Source organism: Hippocampus guttulatus, chromosome 12, assembly GCF_054856545.1.
Source record: "Hippocampus guttulatus isolate MCC_2025c chromosome 12, RoL_Hgut_1.0, whole genome shotgun sequence".
Classification (NCBI taxonomy): domain Eukaryota; kingdom Metazoa; phylum Chordata; class Actinopteri; order Syngnathiformes; family Syngnathidae; genus Hippocampus; species Hippocampus guttulatus.
The window spans coordinates 838,636-851,840 of record NC_141272.1 but is presented as its reverse complement, the minus strand read 5'-3'; the positions used below and the strand labels follow the sequence as shown (position 1 = coordinate 851,840).

At 49.3% G+C, this 13,205-nt stretch overlaps 1 protein-coding gene across 6 annotated transcripts in view; it reads left to right on the top strand.

Annotated features, from left to right (window-relative positions):
* robo2 (roundabout, axon guidance receptor, homolog 2 (Drosophila)) overlaps positions 1–13,205 on the top strand; it is a 221,802-nt gene that overhangs the window by 187,420 nt on the left and 21,177 nt on the right. For 5 of the 6 annotated variants that reach the window (XM_086124775.1, XM_086124776.1, XM_086124772.1 and 2 more), the window contains 5 exons: positions 938–1,062; positions 1,157–1,328; positions 2,395–2,583; positions 4,246–4,272; positions 9,314–9,356. In XM_086124775.1, the coding sequence (XP_085980901.1) occupies positions 938–1,062; positions 1,157–1,328; positions 2,395–2,583; positions 4,246–4,272; positions 9,314–9,356 (556 nt within the window). The remainder of the gene's footprint in view (positions 1–937; positions 1,063–1,156; positions 1,329–2,394; positions 2,584–4,245; positions 4,273–9,313; positions 9,357–13,205) is intronic. The other variant, XM_086124773.1, reaches the window with a different exon arrangement.

Sequence of the window (13,205 nt, the reverse complement as noted above, 5' to 3'; positions counted from 1 at the left end):
TCGTCAAACGCGGAAGAAAACGGCGACGCATATGCGTTTCCGCGCGCGTGCACGTCCGCGATATGATTAGTTTGTATTTCTTCATCATCCAGAACGGCGTCGGCGCCGACGTGAGAGACAGGAGGTCACATTCGCGGCTGCCGTACATCACGCGGCTAATGGCTCTATTAGCGCCCCCTCCGAGGGCGGGCTCTAATGAAAAATGGGAATTGTTTAGCGCAAATATGCATGCTAATAAGCCGCTAAATCATTCATACCATTAACTTTGAACGACATTGCCCCGCCGCACGCACCGTCGTCACCTGCGCCGAATGCGGCCGTTTGATCAGATTCTCCTCGGGTAGATTGTTTCTAATCTGCTGGAGGTGGCGGCTTCATAACGGGGCCCATTCATCTCGGGAACCCGAGGCCGGCGGCGCTGAGGGATGAGCTCAGATTTACTGGCTGACAAGTGCCATTTTGGGATGGAGGCGAGGTGAGCGAGAGCCGGCGCGCGAGTAATTGACCTGTCAGGATTGGGAGCTTTTGCTTCCGCCCCGCTGCGGAAATGAGAAAACATGACTTTTCATACTTTGCGTTGCCAAACTGCTTTGTTTATTTCCCGAATCTCTTCAAAAACAAGAGCGTTCACCGAGGCGGAGACAATTAGTCCGCCATCATCGGCGTATGAGATGAAATTCAGCGTGTAAGGACCGAGCGAGCCCTGCCGGAAAATGTGAAGTATGTCGCTGCCCCCCCCCCCCCCCCATGGCACAAATTAAAGATCTTCCCCTGACTTCAACGTAGTTGCTTGGCACCACAGCATTATTTATTTGGAATGAACTCGATATGGCTACTGTCAATCTCCTGCTCCGTCCATCTCCCTCCTGAACAAGACCCCGAATTTCATGAGTCATTGTCTCCCCCCCCCCCCCCCTCCTCCCTCCATTGTGCACAGCCCCCAGCGCGCCCCCTCAGCAGGTTACCGTCCTCACCGTTGGAAACCAGAACAGCACTTCGATCAGCATCTCCTGGGACCCCCCTCCGCCGGACCATCAGAACGGTATCGTCCAAGAGTACAAGGTAAGAGTTCACAGCGCGCCAAAGCCGAGACTCGGCGGCTCTGCGGCGCAACCGCGATCGTGCCTTTCGTCAACGCCTCTTTCTTGGCCTCCAGATCTGGTGCCTCGGGAACGAGACGCGCTTCCACGTCAACAAGACGGTGGACGCCGCCATTCGCTCGGTGGTGGTGGGCGGGCTGCAGGTGGGGGTGCTGTACCGCGTGGAGGTGGCCGCCAGCACCGGCGCCGGGGTGGGAGTCAGGAGCGAACCCCAGTCCATTATTATTGGTAAGGACTTGACTATGGACAAGGTTCAAGCCAAGATTAGGATTCCAAGTTTTGAGTTTTATGTCGAAATGGGTTACGGTTTCAAGCGCGTGAGAGCATTTCAAGAAAATGTTCAGTTCTCCCAAAACGGCTTTGATTTGATAGGAGGTTTTCAAGGCAGGTTTGGGCTTGCGAATTTGGGTTTCCTGCCAAGGTACGAATTTCAAAGTAGGGTTTCAAGCCTCGTCTTGGGGTTTCAAAAAGGGTTAGGGTTTGACCTCACCTCGGTTTGCGGTTTTAAAGTAGTGTTTGAAGCCTTTGTCTGGGTCTCAAACAGGGGTCTCACCTCACAATTTGGGGATTCAGAGTAGGCTTCTCAGTCTTGGTGAAGGTTTCAAGCAAGGGGTTCGGGTTTCCAATGTGGTGGAGGGGTTTCATTTGTGGTTTCAAAGCAAGCCTCGTTTTTCAAGGTAGGCTTTGAAGCTTGCTCGAGATGAAAGGTCAGGTGGACATAATGAAGTGTCCACTAGGCTTTCCTGTGCCCCCCCCAATTATGATCCCAAACTCCGACTGCCTTATTTCCCCAGCGTGACTCCCAACACAGCCCGAATCTCTCGTGGCAGGCGCCGTCAAAAAGTGTCAAGCGCGCGAACGGGCCCGGACACGGCGGCCATCGACCCGTCCGTTCGCCGGCTTTGCGTTGCCGTCGCAACGTTGCCGTCGCAACGTTTCAGCAGCCTTGGAGCGAATTAGAGAAGCCCGGCTTGGCAAACAAGCGGCTCACCTGGGGATTTTTTTCTTATAAGCTTTGTCTTTTTCTTTTTTCTTTTTTTTGGGGGGGTTTGTTTCCACCTGCAGTATATTGCACCTCGTGACTCAGTCGACCCCCCCCCCCCCCCCCGCTTTGGTCGATATCTCTCACAGCAAATCATTGGGCATTCTCCGAGGTTAATCAATGTCCTGACTCCCATTTCCTCACCACTCGGATTGCCTCTGCATCGTCGCAGCACGAGGGCCGCATGACAAAGCGTTGCCGGTTCCAACGTATGAATACATTTCAACTTAAGGCCTTCCGTCCGTCTGGCAGGCAAGGCCATCCAGGACGTGATCATCCACGGCAACCGCAACAACAGCATCACGGAGCAGATCACCGACGTGGTCAAGCAGCCCGCCTTCATCGCCGGAATCGGGGGCGCCTGCTGGGTCATCCTCATGGGCTTCAGCATCTGGCTCTACTGGCGCAGGAAGAAGAGGAAGGGCCTGAGCAACTACGCAGGTCAGGACCCCCCCTCCGACCCTCGTACCACCGGCGACGTGCGTTGTCGGTTCGTAGCCGTCGGTCGGTCACGCTCAACGCGCTCTCTCCGGGCGTGTTCGAGTGTCCTCCCTCGCAATTTTTCCTTGAGCGCCACCCCTCACCCAGCCTTTCTCGCCGGGTCCGAATGAGTGGTCAGGACTCGGCTGTGTGGAATAAAAAAAGGAAGCCTCGCGATCGGACAGTCCCCTTTTTTTCTTTTTTTTTTTTAAACTCATTCAGTACCAGCCAATTCTGGACCAAGTCTGAAAAGACGTTTAAAAACGTCTTTGGGAGTGAATGAGTTAATAAGCGCCATGGCAGCTTGTGTGACGCTCTTCATTTGTGTTTGTGACATTTTGGTGTTTTCTTCAGTCTGCCGCTGCTTTCGTATCACCTCTCAACTCTGGCTGCTTTCCCGCCTCGACCGAGCGCTGCGCATGGGCGGGACGTTACGCAAGGCATCTTTGAAATGGCTTTCAACCCAGCGGCTGGCTTCGTTTGGTCCGAAGCAGTCCGTAACCTGCCACGTTTTGTTTGTTTTTTGGTCTTTTTTTTTAACGAACTAGAAATGGAAATTTTGGTTGTGGGCTTTTAGATAAGACTTTTAAAACAAGTTGAGGGTTTCAAGTCAGGATTACGCTTTAAAAGTAGAATTTCAAATCAGGATTGGAGCATCAAAGTAATATTTCACATTCCCAGAGTCGGGTTTTACACCGGATTTTGGTGTCGCCTTTGAGTGCGGAAATCATTGTTTTGATCCTGGCTCAAGGTTTTCCACCCGGGGGGAAATAGCATTTGCAGTCAGGAATTGGATGAAGATTACAAATTAGAGTTTCGTGCTTTCATTCGTGTTTCAAACAAAGGTTCGGTTTTCAGATAAGTCTTAGATTCAGCTAAGTGTTGGGGTTTCAATCGATGGTCTTCGTTTCAGTTGTAGGCTGACAAAATGGTGATGGTTCTCAAGTTACATTTAGTGTTTCAAAGTCGAGGTTTCAATGAGGGATCGATGAGTTTCGATACTATCTATCGGTATCGTGCACACAGCAGCCTTTGTTGAATGTGTCATTGAGGCCGCCGATACCTCTGACAAAATAATGTGACGTCCTGCTCACCAGTTTGAAATGATTATGTGCGCCCGAAGGAAAGACCCATCTTTGTTTACAAATATCCAACCAAAGTACTGGTAGTATGAGTACTCGGTGTCGCCGAGTGCGCACGTGAATACAGTACTTGGAACGTCCCGAGTTTCACGTCGAGCATGAAACTCTGGTTTCAAAGAAATCTTATTTTAGGAAGAGGGTTTGAAGGCAGGGCTATGGTTTCACGTGTGGGTCTCAAAGCCTGGGTTGCTGTTTTCAACGGAGAAGGCTCTCGAGCCAGCGTCGATTAGAAACCGTAAATCGGTTGATCCATTTCCTACCTGGAATGGATTCCTGTCGAACTGAGCAAACTGGAATGGGCCCCAACGGGCCTCCACGCTTGGCCGAAGCGTGGCCTAGCCTGGCCGCCAGTGTACAGAGCGGTAGCCACAGCAGCCAGCCCCTCCCCCACCCCCCGCCGCTCCCCACCCCCACCTCACCCAAAGCGGCGCGTCCCTCTGCAGCCTTTAACACACAACCTTTCTGTCTTCTTGTTTTGCAGTTCAGTCCTTCACCTTCACCCCTGCAGGTACTGTTCATTTGTCCCGTCTCCTCACTCCTGTGGCCCTCATCGCTATTGCCCCCCCCCCCCCCCCAATCCCTCGCCCCCTTTCTGCCCGCTTAATCGATGCGCCAGGCTAATGGTCATGGCTAATGCTAATCTGACAAAGACGACAGAGCAGTGGTGGGCAAAGCAAGACCCACTGGGCTTTTCAAGTAGGAGGGGCAATATTTTAGCCATTTTTCCTCTGTATTTGTTTCGTTGCAATAAGTTGATAAATCTTGATATTGATTTCGTATGGCTTTGTCAAGTCATGTCACATTCATTTCTATAGCCTTTAATCGCAGTCTCCAAGGGCTTCTTCACATGTCCACAATTCAGGCAAGGGAACCCCCCCCCCCTCAAAAAACCCCATCTGGAGAAAAATGTGAAACCTTGAGAAGGGGGCCGCAGATGGGAGAATCCCCCGCCTTCTAGGATGAATAGGCTGCAATGGATGCTGATTGATTGCTGGTTTTATGATTTATGTCAAATAATACGAGTATGCACGGGCCTAAACGTGGTCAGCGTTGGGTTCAACGACAAAATAAAAAAATGAACGAGTTGAAAGTACTTTTTCAACCTCGTCTACGAATGAACTGCCCCCATCTGTCTGTTTTCAACATCAAATGTGCAAAGCCAAACGATTTGCCCGCCCCTGCTCTCAACTGACTTGACATATCAAAGATTGTGCATCGGCTGTGACCAAAAAGCTTCGCAAAGCCCCTCTGAGGTGTTGCATACTTTGTTGCGGTTGTCTGTGTGTGTGTGTTGCAGCCATTGGTGTTTGTTAAACCCAAAAAAACAAACAACATTTTTTTTTCTTGACCGCAAAAAGAAAAAAAAACTACCGTACAACATTTGCGAACTTAGAGCGGCATTAAATGCCTCTTTTTTTTTTTTTTTAAATAAACCTGAACGTCTAACACAGTGCTCGGGTTTACCTGTTGCCAGGCAGATTTAGCTTGGCCTAATTATTTTTGACACCCCCACCTACTGCACAAAAAATATATAAAATGAGAATCATTTCAGTTGTAATCCTCACTCCACTTTTAACTTTTTTATTTTTACTTTGTAAATCTTTTGTAAATGTCTGCCTAGGTCAAAATCACTTGTGGGTGGTTGATTGATATTTTCCAAATCTCTCTCTCTCTCTCTCATATATATATATTTTTTTTTAGGCCATCCAAAATGCTCAACTGGAAGATGAAAACAAGGTCAAACGAAGAGGAGGGATTAGCAAGGCGATTTTTACAACATTAGTGTGAAACACGGCTCGGCATTTGCCCGTATTGACAATGACGTGATGAATTGCGGGTGTCCCGTCCGGGCCTCCTAAAGCTGTCGGCTTGACAGAAGCTAAATCAGCAGCCCGGCAGATTTGATGGCTTTTTTTTTTTTTTTTTTTTTTTAATACGCTGATCATGTCCTGCCTGCCTGCCTGCCTGCCTTTAGTGATGATTAAAAGAGATTCATCTGCATTCGGAGCGCCTTCGGGTGCTTATCTGAGGAGGTTGCGGACGTCAGGCCGGCCCGCTTCAAAGCGTTTGGCGGGAGAAAGAGAGAAGCGCATATCAACTGTTAGAGGCCTGGCTCTCAAACACGATGCGGCCGTGTAAAGCTTGCAAAACAAGAAATTCAGGTTCCAAGTTAAGGATAAAGAATCAAAGGAGTGCTTCCAGGTATAATCCAAGGCTGGAGAGTCAAGACAGGGATAGGGCGTCAATGTTTAGTTTCTTGTCTGGCCTAAATTTTCAAAGAACGGTTTCGAGACCAGGTTAAGATAAGATAAGATAAGAAAACCTTTATTAGTCTCGCAATGGAGAAAGTCCCAATTCACAGCAGCAAAGTTATGAAAGGAAGAAGTAGAACAACAAAATATAGGAGCTGCTGGAAAGGCAGCCACTCTCGCGGCGCCATTTTGAAGTCAAAATAACAAAAATAACACAACACAACAGATAGGACACAGACAGTCGTGCAATCTTCACCAATTTTCTGCATACACTTTGTTGTCTGAAGCAGTTCTAGATGAAAGAGGAGAGGATCAAAGTGTCCTTTCACCAGTGGATCAGAGACGTCATGCTGAAAATGTGCACACGTCTGCTACAAGCTACGTTTTGAAAGCAAACGCGAAGCTGTAGCGTCCATTGACGAAAAGAGATGAGTTGACTTCTCCTGTCCCACGTAATCCGCTTCAAACTCCAAGCCGCGACTCCCAGTTCCACATCCGCATCGGCGCTCCGCGCTAACGCTCCTTTCTTCTCATCGTCGGCTCCTCGAGCCTTACATCCATCCGGCCGCGGACCGTTCAACAGCACCGATCTCTCCGCTGAACAAAGCGGGGCTGTGAAAAACGCTGCCCATTACAGGCGCAAGACACAAGCGCCCCGGGACTGTCCAGCGACGACAGTCAAATGGCGCCGACATTCCTCCCAGTCAAAAACAGCGCCGGTATACCCATGCTGCCGAGAAGGCGCAACCACCAAGGACAGAGTCTCCTCCTTGATGAATGTCGTGGCCAAAAAATGCTGAAAAAAGTCCACATCAGGTCCACACGACGTAACAACAAACACAAAGTGACAAAACAAACACAAAAAGCAAGGCTCATGAGAGCACTTGCTGACGGCTGCCTACTCGGGCGCCATCTTGACTTCAAAGGGGTTAGTGGGCCAAGTCAAGGTTGCGGTATCAAATAGTTGTTTCTAGCATGGCCAAGGTTTTCAAAGTCAGGTTTGAAGTCAGTGTGAGGGCTTCAAATGAGTGTTTACTAAAATTGTGCTGTCGAATTTGGGTTTCGAGCCTGGGTTATGATGTCACTGTAGGATTTCAAGCCTAGTTTGGGGTTGCGAGTTGCTGTCATGGTCTGTTTGGGCGTTATAGCCTAAAAATAAGCAGTTTGTGCGATCAAATTAGCTTTTTGCGCCTCATTAAAACACATTGAATAACAAAAGTGAGAACACCGAAGCACAGAGATGTCCCAAAAAGCTTGGCTTTTCACGGTTGTCTGGCTGTGAAAGTGGAGAACGGACAAATTTGAACAGCAAAATAGCAAACAAGTTCAGAAGCATCCGGACTCTGGAAAGATAATCTACTCACTAAACAGAACCAGAAATGAATTCGGCTATGCTTCATCATATGTCAGGAGTGTCCCAAAAGGTTAAAAAAAAAAAAAAAGTCTATTATACGATCAATTTCAGAGTAGAGACCTGAGTTTGACTTTTTCGGTGTGCAGAAAATGACATCACAGTCATCAATTTACCTTGCAGCTATCCGCAATGTGAATTGAAACAAAAATGTTGAGAAGAAGAACCAATTGCTCATTTGTCATATTGTCATATTCTAAACCTAGCTTCTGGTCCCTTGGATTAAAACTCCACAAAATCAGGCCGTTGCTCCTCAAATGATTCTCAAAGCTGCTCTGACGTGCGGACTTTCAACGAGTCGGCGCATTCGGGAGTTTCCCTTTGCCGCTCCGGCTTGAGCTTTATTGCGACATCGCATCTTCAAGGAAGCCGAAAGCCTTGAGGGGAGGAAAGTACGGTAGCCGACACGCTCTATCATCGCAGCGTGTTTGACAAGTGAGAGCAAATGACAAAGATCAGAGGAGCACATTTTTGGGGGGGGGGGGGGGGTTTGACATCATCTGACATCCTTTTTTTTTTTTTTTTTTTTTGCCAGATGCTCATTGTTCTCACCATCAATGGAGCCAAGGCTCGGCTTTCAAGATACACTTCGGGCAGGGATGTCCAAACTTTTCCGTTGGAGGGCAGAAAAATGGAAGGACGAAAAGGGCCACTTAAAATTTTTGAAATTGGACTTTTTTGAAAAACGCCAACATCAGCCAAGAAAGCAATTCGGTGTTGTTTGTATTGAACAGTTTATTTCATTATCAATGGTGAGGCGAGGCCTCGAAACCCAAACTTGAAGGCCTACGTTTGGGTTTCGAACCAAGGATAGGGTTTTAAATTGGGAATGGGTGAAAGGGCGAGACTCCACACACGACAGCATTGCGATTTAGAAATGATGGGGTTACGCTTTCCGTGTGATGTCGGGGTTAGGGTTTCAAGTCGAGGCTCGTGTTTGGAGAACCTAGGCGCCTGATTTATACAAGGATTAGGGTTTCAAGGCAGTTTCAAACTAAGTTTGCAAGACAATCGTATGGATTTGGGTTGAGAGTTCAGGTAGCAAACAGGCGTTATGGTTTTCAGGATTAGGTTTAAATGAAGGTTTAAAAAACATGGGTTGGCGTTTCTAAATGAGGATTAGGGTTTCAAGATAGGGTTCTGAACAAGGGGGCTAGGGTTTCTAAATTTCCGTTAAGGTTTCAAGATCGTTTCAAACTTTCAAGATAATGTTTTGCTTTCTGCCTAGGGTTAGGGTTCAAAGTTCAGGTTTGAAACAAGGCTTATGGTTTTAAGATCTGGGTTTAGAGTTCCTAAATCAGGGTGAGGTTCGAGGATTTCGAATAGGGTTTGAAAGCAGGGGTTTTGACATCGATCGGCTCTGGGTTTCAAGTTAGCATTTTAAACATGGGTTGTGGATTCAGAGTAGGGTTTTGAATTCAAAGAGGTACGGTGCCAAAGTCATATTTCAAACCCGGATGAGGGTTTCGAGTCAGCGTTTGGGCGAGGCGTTAACGCCGCTGAGTGAAAATGAAAGGCTGCGAATGTGGCCGCCTGCCTTTGGCACTTCCTCCCCCCGAGCCTGGCTTGTTATCTCCACGAGGTGGCCCCTGTGAATTCCGACACTTTGATAAATGATCCCGCTGCCTTTTTTAATCATTTTTTCCCCCCCCAGATTTAATCACGCACCTGATGAGAATAAGCTAGCAGCAAAAATCAGACAAAATGAGTTTTCCGTGTCGCGTCCTTCAGCGACACACATGACGTCTCCCAACATATGCAAAGCGACGATGCGCCATTCTCATTATTGGACTTTTTTTTTTAATTTTTTATTTTTTTTTGGACTAAATGCAATCATGGAAAGTTAATATGCGCCCACTTTGCTTTGTCTTTTTCTCCCGCTGCAGTGACGTTCCAGAGAGTCGACGGTGGCCTGATGAGCAATGGGAGGTGAGTACAACAACAACAACAAAAAAAAAGAAGGCAACACAACTTTGGCCTGTCCCGAGACATTAGCAGCCACCAGCACACCGCAAACAAAAAGAGGCACCAAAAGTCTTTATTAGTCCGTTTGTCACCGCCCGGGCCGAGCCGCGCGCATCGCAGAGCAAGAGATGCGTCCCCCCCCCCCCGGCTGACTGCCTTCGAGCCCCTCCGCAGTATGGCTGTGCTCTTTCCCGCTCCTCAAAAAGCAAAAATATGCATTCCGGCTGCATCCCGCGCCTTCGCGCATCGCTAGATGAACTCATCCATCTCTTTGGCGGAATTAAGCGAAACAATTTAAGCAGAGAGGGCTTTTATTTTGTCATTTATCTTTGCGGGCAAAGCCAGGAGCCCTCCGGAGTGATAAATTTGCCTGTCACCTCGCGTGGGCGGCCGGGATCTGAGCACGTGTAATAATGTAAAAATAATTACCCGGGAGAAAGGTGCGTGTCCGCCTGCGTGTCCGCCCGCTCGCCCGCGCGTACGCGCGCTCCCAGCCCCAGCAGCTCGTGCAGACGGCTCCATCCGGGTGCGTGTTCGTGAAAGGTCTGCAGAGAGCATCTCAAGTGACATCACTTACGTACGTGCTTATTGGTGCGCTCTTAAAAAAAAAACTGAGAACCCAATCTGGATCCAAAATGGACCCATCCACTCCTCCACAATTTTTACCCAAATTAGGTTCTTTTTGACCCGACTGCATTGAGAGTCGGGAGTATGGGAAGACTCCTGCCATTTAGTTTCGGCGAATGTGGCTGGTTGCAGAGTTCAAGTCTTCGGTGGAAAAAGGAGGCGTTGTTTCTAATAGCTGTCTGGTTGCTTCGAAATGTCAATGTCAAACCAAGTTTCCTCCTGATTACTTAGACATGGGTGGATTTTTCTCACAAGCGCACTTTGGCTTTTCGGGATCGGAACGCAAGCGACGCCCCCCCCGTCAAATTAGCAGAGCATAGCCGCCGCCTCCAGGCAGGAGCTCTCCCATCCGCGCGTCGTCTTGCAGATGTCGCTGCTTCCCCATCTGCCCCCCCCCCCCCCCCCCCCCCATCGCAACGTGCGGCTTTTTGGTTGGCTGAGCGTGTACTTTTTTTTTTCGTCTTATTCTTTTTTGCATTAATCAGGCGATCGCAAATGAAGCCGTGTCTCTTTCGGCTTTCCTATTGGCCACCGCCAAATTGCCACGCCCGAAACGTCAACGATTCGCGGAAGATGAATAGGCAGCAGATTGGCCGATTTGATTTATTTATTTTTTTTTGAAATTCATCAAAGGCAACCATTGCTTCATTGGTTCTTTGTAATAACTTCACCAATCTTAGCTCTGATCAGTATTTCAGCAAAGATTTACTTTACGAGATGTGTTGTGTTGACATTGTTGCCATAGCGATTCCCCCCCCCCCCACCCCCCCTTTTTTTTTTACACGCTCACCAACAGCTCTCAGAATGAATCCCCATTGTTGGACGCGCAAGCTCTGGACAATGCTTTTTAATCCAAGCTGCAAGATAAATGAACTTTCCCTCCGTTTAATATCATCCTAGCTTGCCGTATTTACGGCACTTTTTTTTTTTTTTCCTTTGGCCAGCCCAACGCGACGCCAATGAGATTTGATCCGCCAAGGTTGCCATCCATCCTGGGTCAGGCGGGGGGGGGGGGGGGGGGGGGATTAAAAGTCAGGTGTCAACTCTTCATGAGATAGATGTATGACCACCCATCCCCAAGAGCAGCACACCCTCCACACACACACACACACAAATGCGGTGTGTGTGTGTGGATAACAAATATCCCCAGTAGAAATCAGTCTTATTCTAATTATCCCGAGCGGGAGTGCTGCGGTGTGACGGATACAAGGACGACGCAGCCATTCAGCTGTCAGGTGCTCGTCTTTCAAACTGTCTGCTGGGCTGGCGGGGAAGGGCCCCACACACACACACACACACACACACACACACACACACCCAAACCCTGTTGGCCCCCAGTGGTAAAAACTTGACTTTCAATGGAGGAAAGTGTATGAGGTCACGGTCGAGTGAGAGCAGTCGGCGGTGAGGATGTGTCGGAGGCGCAGCCATCAATTTGAATGACTGCTCTCCCCCCGCGGGCCTGCTTTGGCATTCAGGAACCCAGCGACGCTCGCCAGGGCCGCTGCGAATGTAAAAACCGCCGCCCCGGTCTCGCTTCTCATTAGACCCTGTAGCATCTCGTCCTCGCGGCTGCAGGTGTCCCCCTCGCCCCCACACTGCCCCCCTTTCCTTTAGTCCCCTCAAAGCCCGCTCCTCAGCTCCAGTAGGAGCTGAGACAAGAAGGACCCACCAGGCAGCCGGGCTGCGCGCGCCGGTGCGACACGCAGCACCGGCGGGCATAGACGTCCCCCCCCTCTGCTTTAAGTACGGGCTGATGAGTGCGGGGTGAAAAAGAATGAAAGCATATTGTGGCTGTTTCTTACATGTGGAAGTCACGCTTCGATGGTGTGCGCTTGCTGTGATCACGACGTGATGGGTTCAAAGCCAAGTGTAATAATGCCAGGTTGAATTTTGTGTGTGTGTGTGTGTTTTGCGCAAGCAAATATGAGCATCTGTCCCTGCAAATGTTGTTGGAACGAGTGACCTTTGTTTTTTGTTGTTGTTATTTTTTTTTCTTTCCCAAGGTGTCCAGCTGTGCGTCATTGCAGTTTAGATGATAAGGTTGGGGGGGGGGGGGGGTTTAGGGGCAGCAATATCAGGTCTCAGATTTTGGCTTCGAGTGGCTTTAGGGATTGGGAGTTGGGGTTAGGTGGGCGTGGGTTTTAGAGGGAGGTCTGGCTTGTTGCCCCCACCATCCCACCCCGCATAAGTGCTAGAGGATGGATGGATTGGTTCTGGGTCTGGGTTAGCTTTGATTCGGAATTTGGGTTAGGATAGTTAGGATCGGGTAGGAGTTGGGTTTGGGGCTAGGTCTAAGGGCTTGGATGAGGATAGGGTATAGGGCTGGTGCGTATTACGCCCTGGTCCTGGCCTCGGGGTTGGGGTCAAGTGTAGTTGATGTATCGATGTGTGGTCAAATTAGAGCAAAATTCGGAGGTTCCGTTCAATTGAAGACATTTTGGGGGGGGGGGGGGTATTCGCTCAATTAAAACCCCCCCAAAACAAAACTTGTTACCTGTGTGAATGGTTTTTCAGGATGAGTGTCCTCGGGTCAGGAGTGAAATTAGTGTTCCCGGTTGGAATTTGGTCAAACAATCTAAAATCGGATAGAGGAACAAAATCAGAACCCCGATGAGCCGCGCACGCTCACATTTGGCGTTGATGAACCGAACGCGTCCATTTCTGGTCCTCACTTAACTGCCGCCCGTGTCGCCCCCGCACGAACGAAACTCTAACGTGATCGTACAGTTAAGTGGCCTTAATGGCCCCGCTGCAGTCACCCGTGACAGGTTACACCTCTTAGTGGCTGACTTTTATGGTTGGCGTCCCTTACGAGGAGGCGCGCAACACCTGTTCAGTGGACCCACCTCCTCCACCAAGCTCCTGATTGATGTCTCATCAAAGATTTGGGGCTGTCCGGACATGGCTGCAAAGAGGCCGATGGCGAAAGGAAAGCGCTTTTAATGAAGGCAAAATGAATTGCACGGAGGAATTTGTTCTCGCGTGACAAAAACTCGGCCGAGATGAAGCGCCGCCCTTGCCCGAAGGAATTCCGACTTTGTGGCGAGGAGAAACGTATCGCTGCCATTTCTCATCGGCGTCCGCTTATCTCAGGCCAGCACCTGGCAAGTCCTCTTACATGTGTTGGATTTCCGCTTTGGATTCCGACGGCCGCCGTGCGTTTGTTCTTCACTCTACAGAATC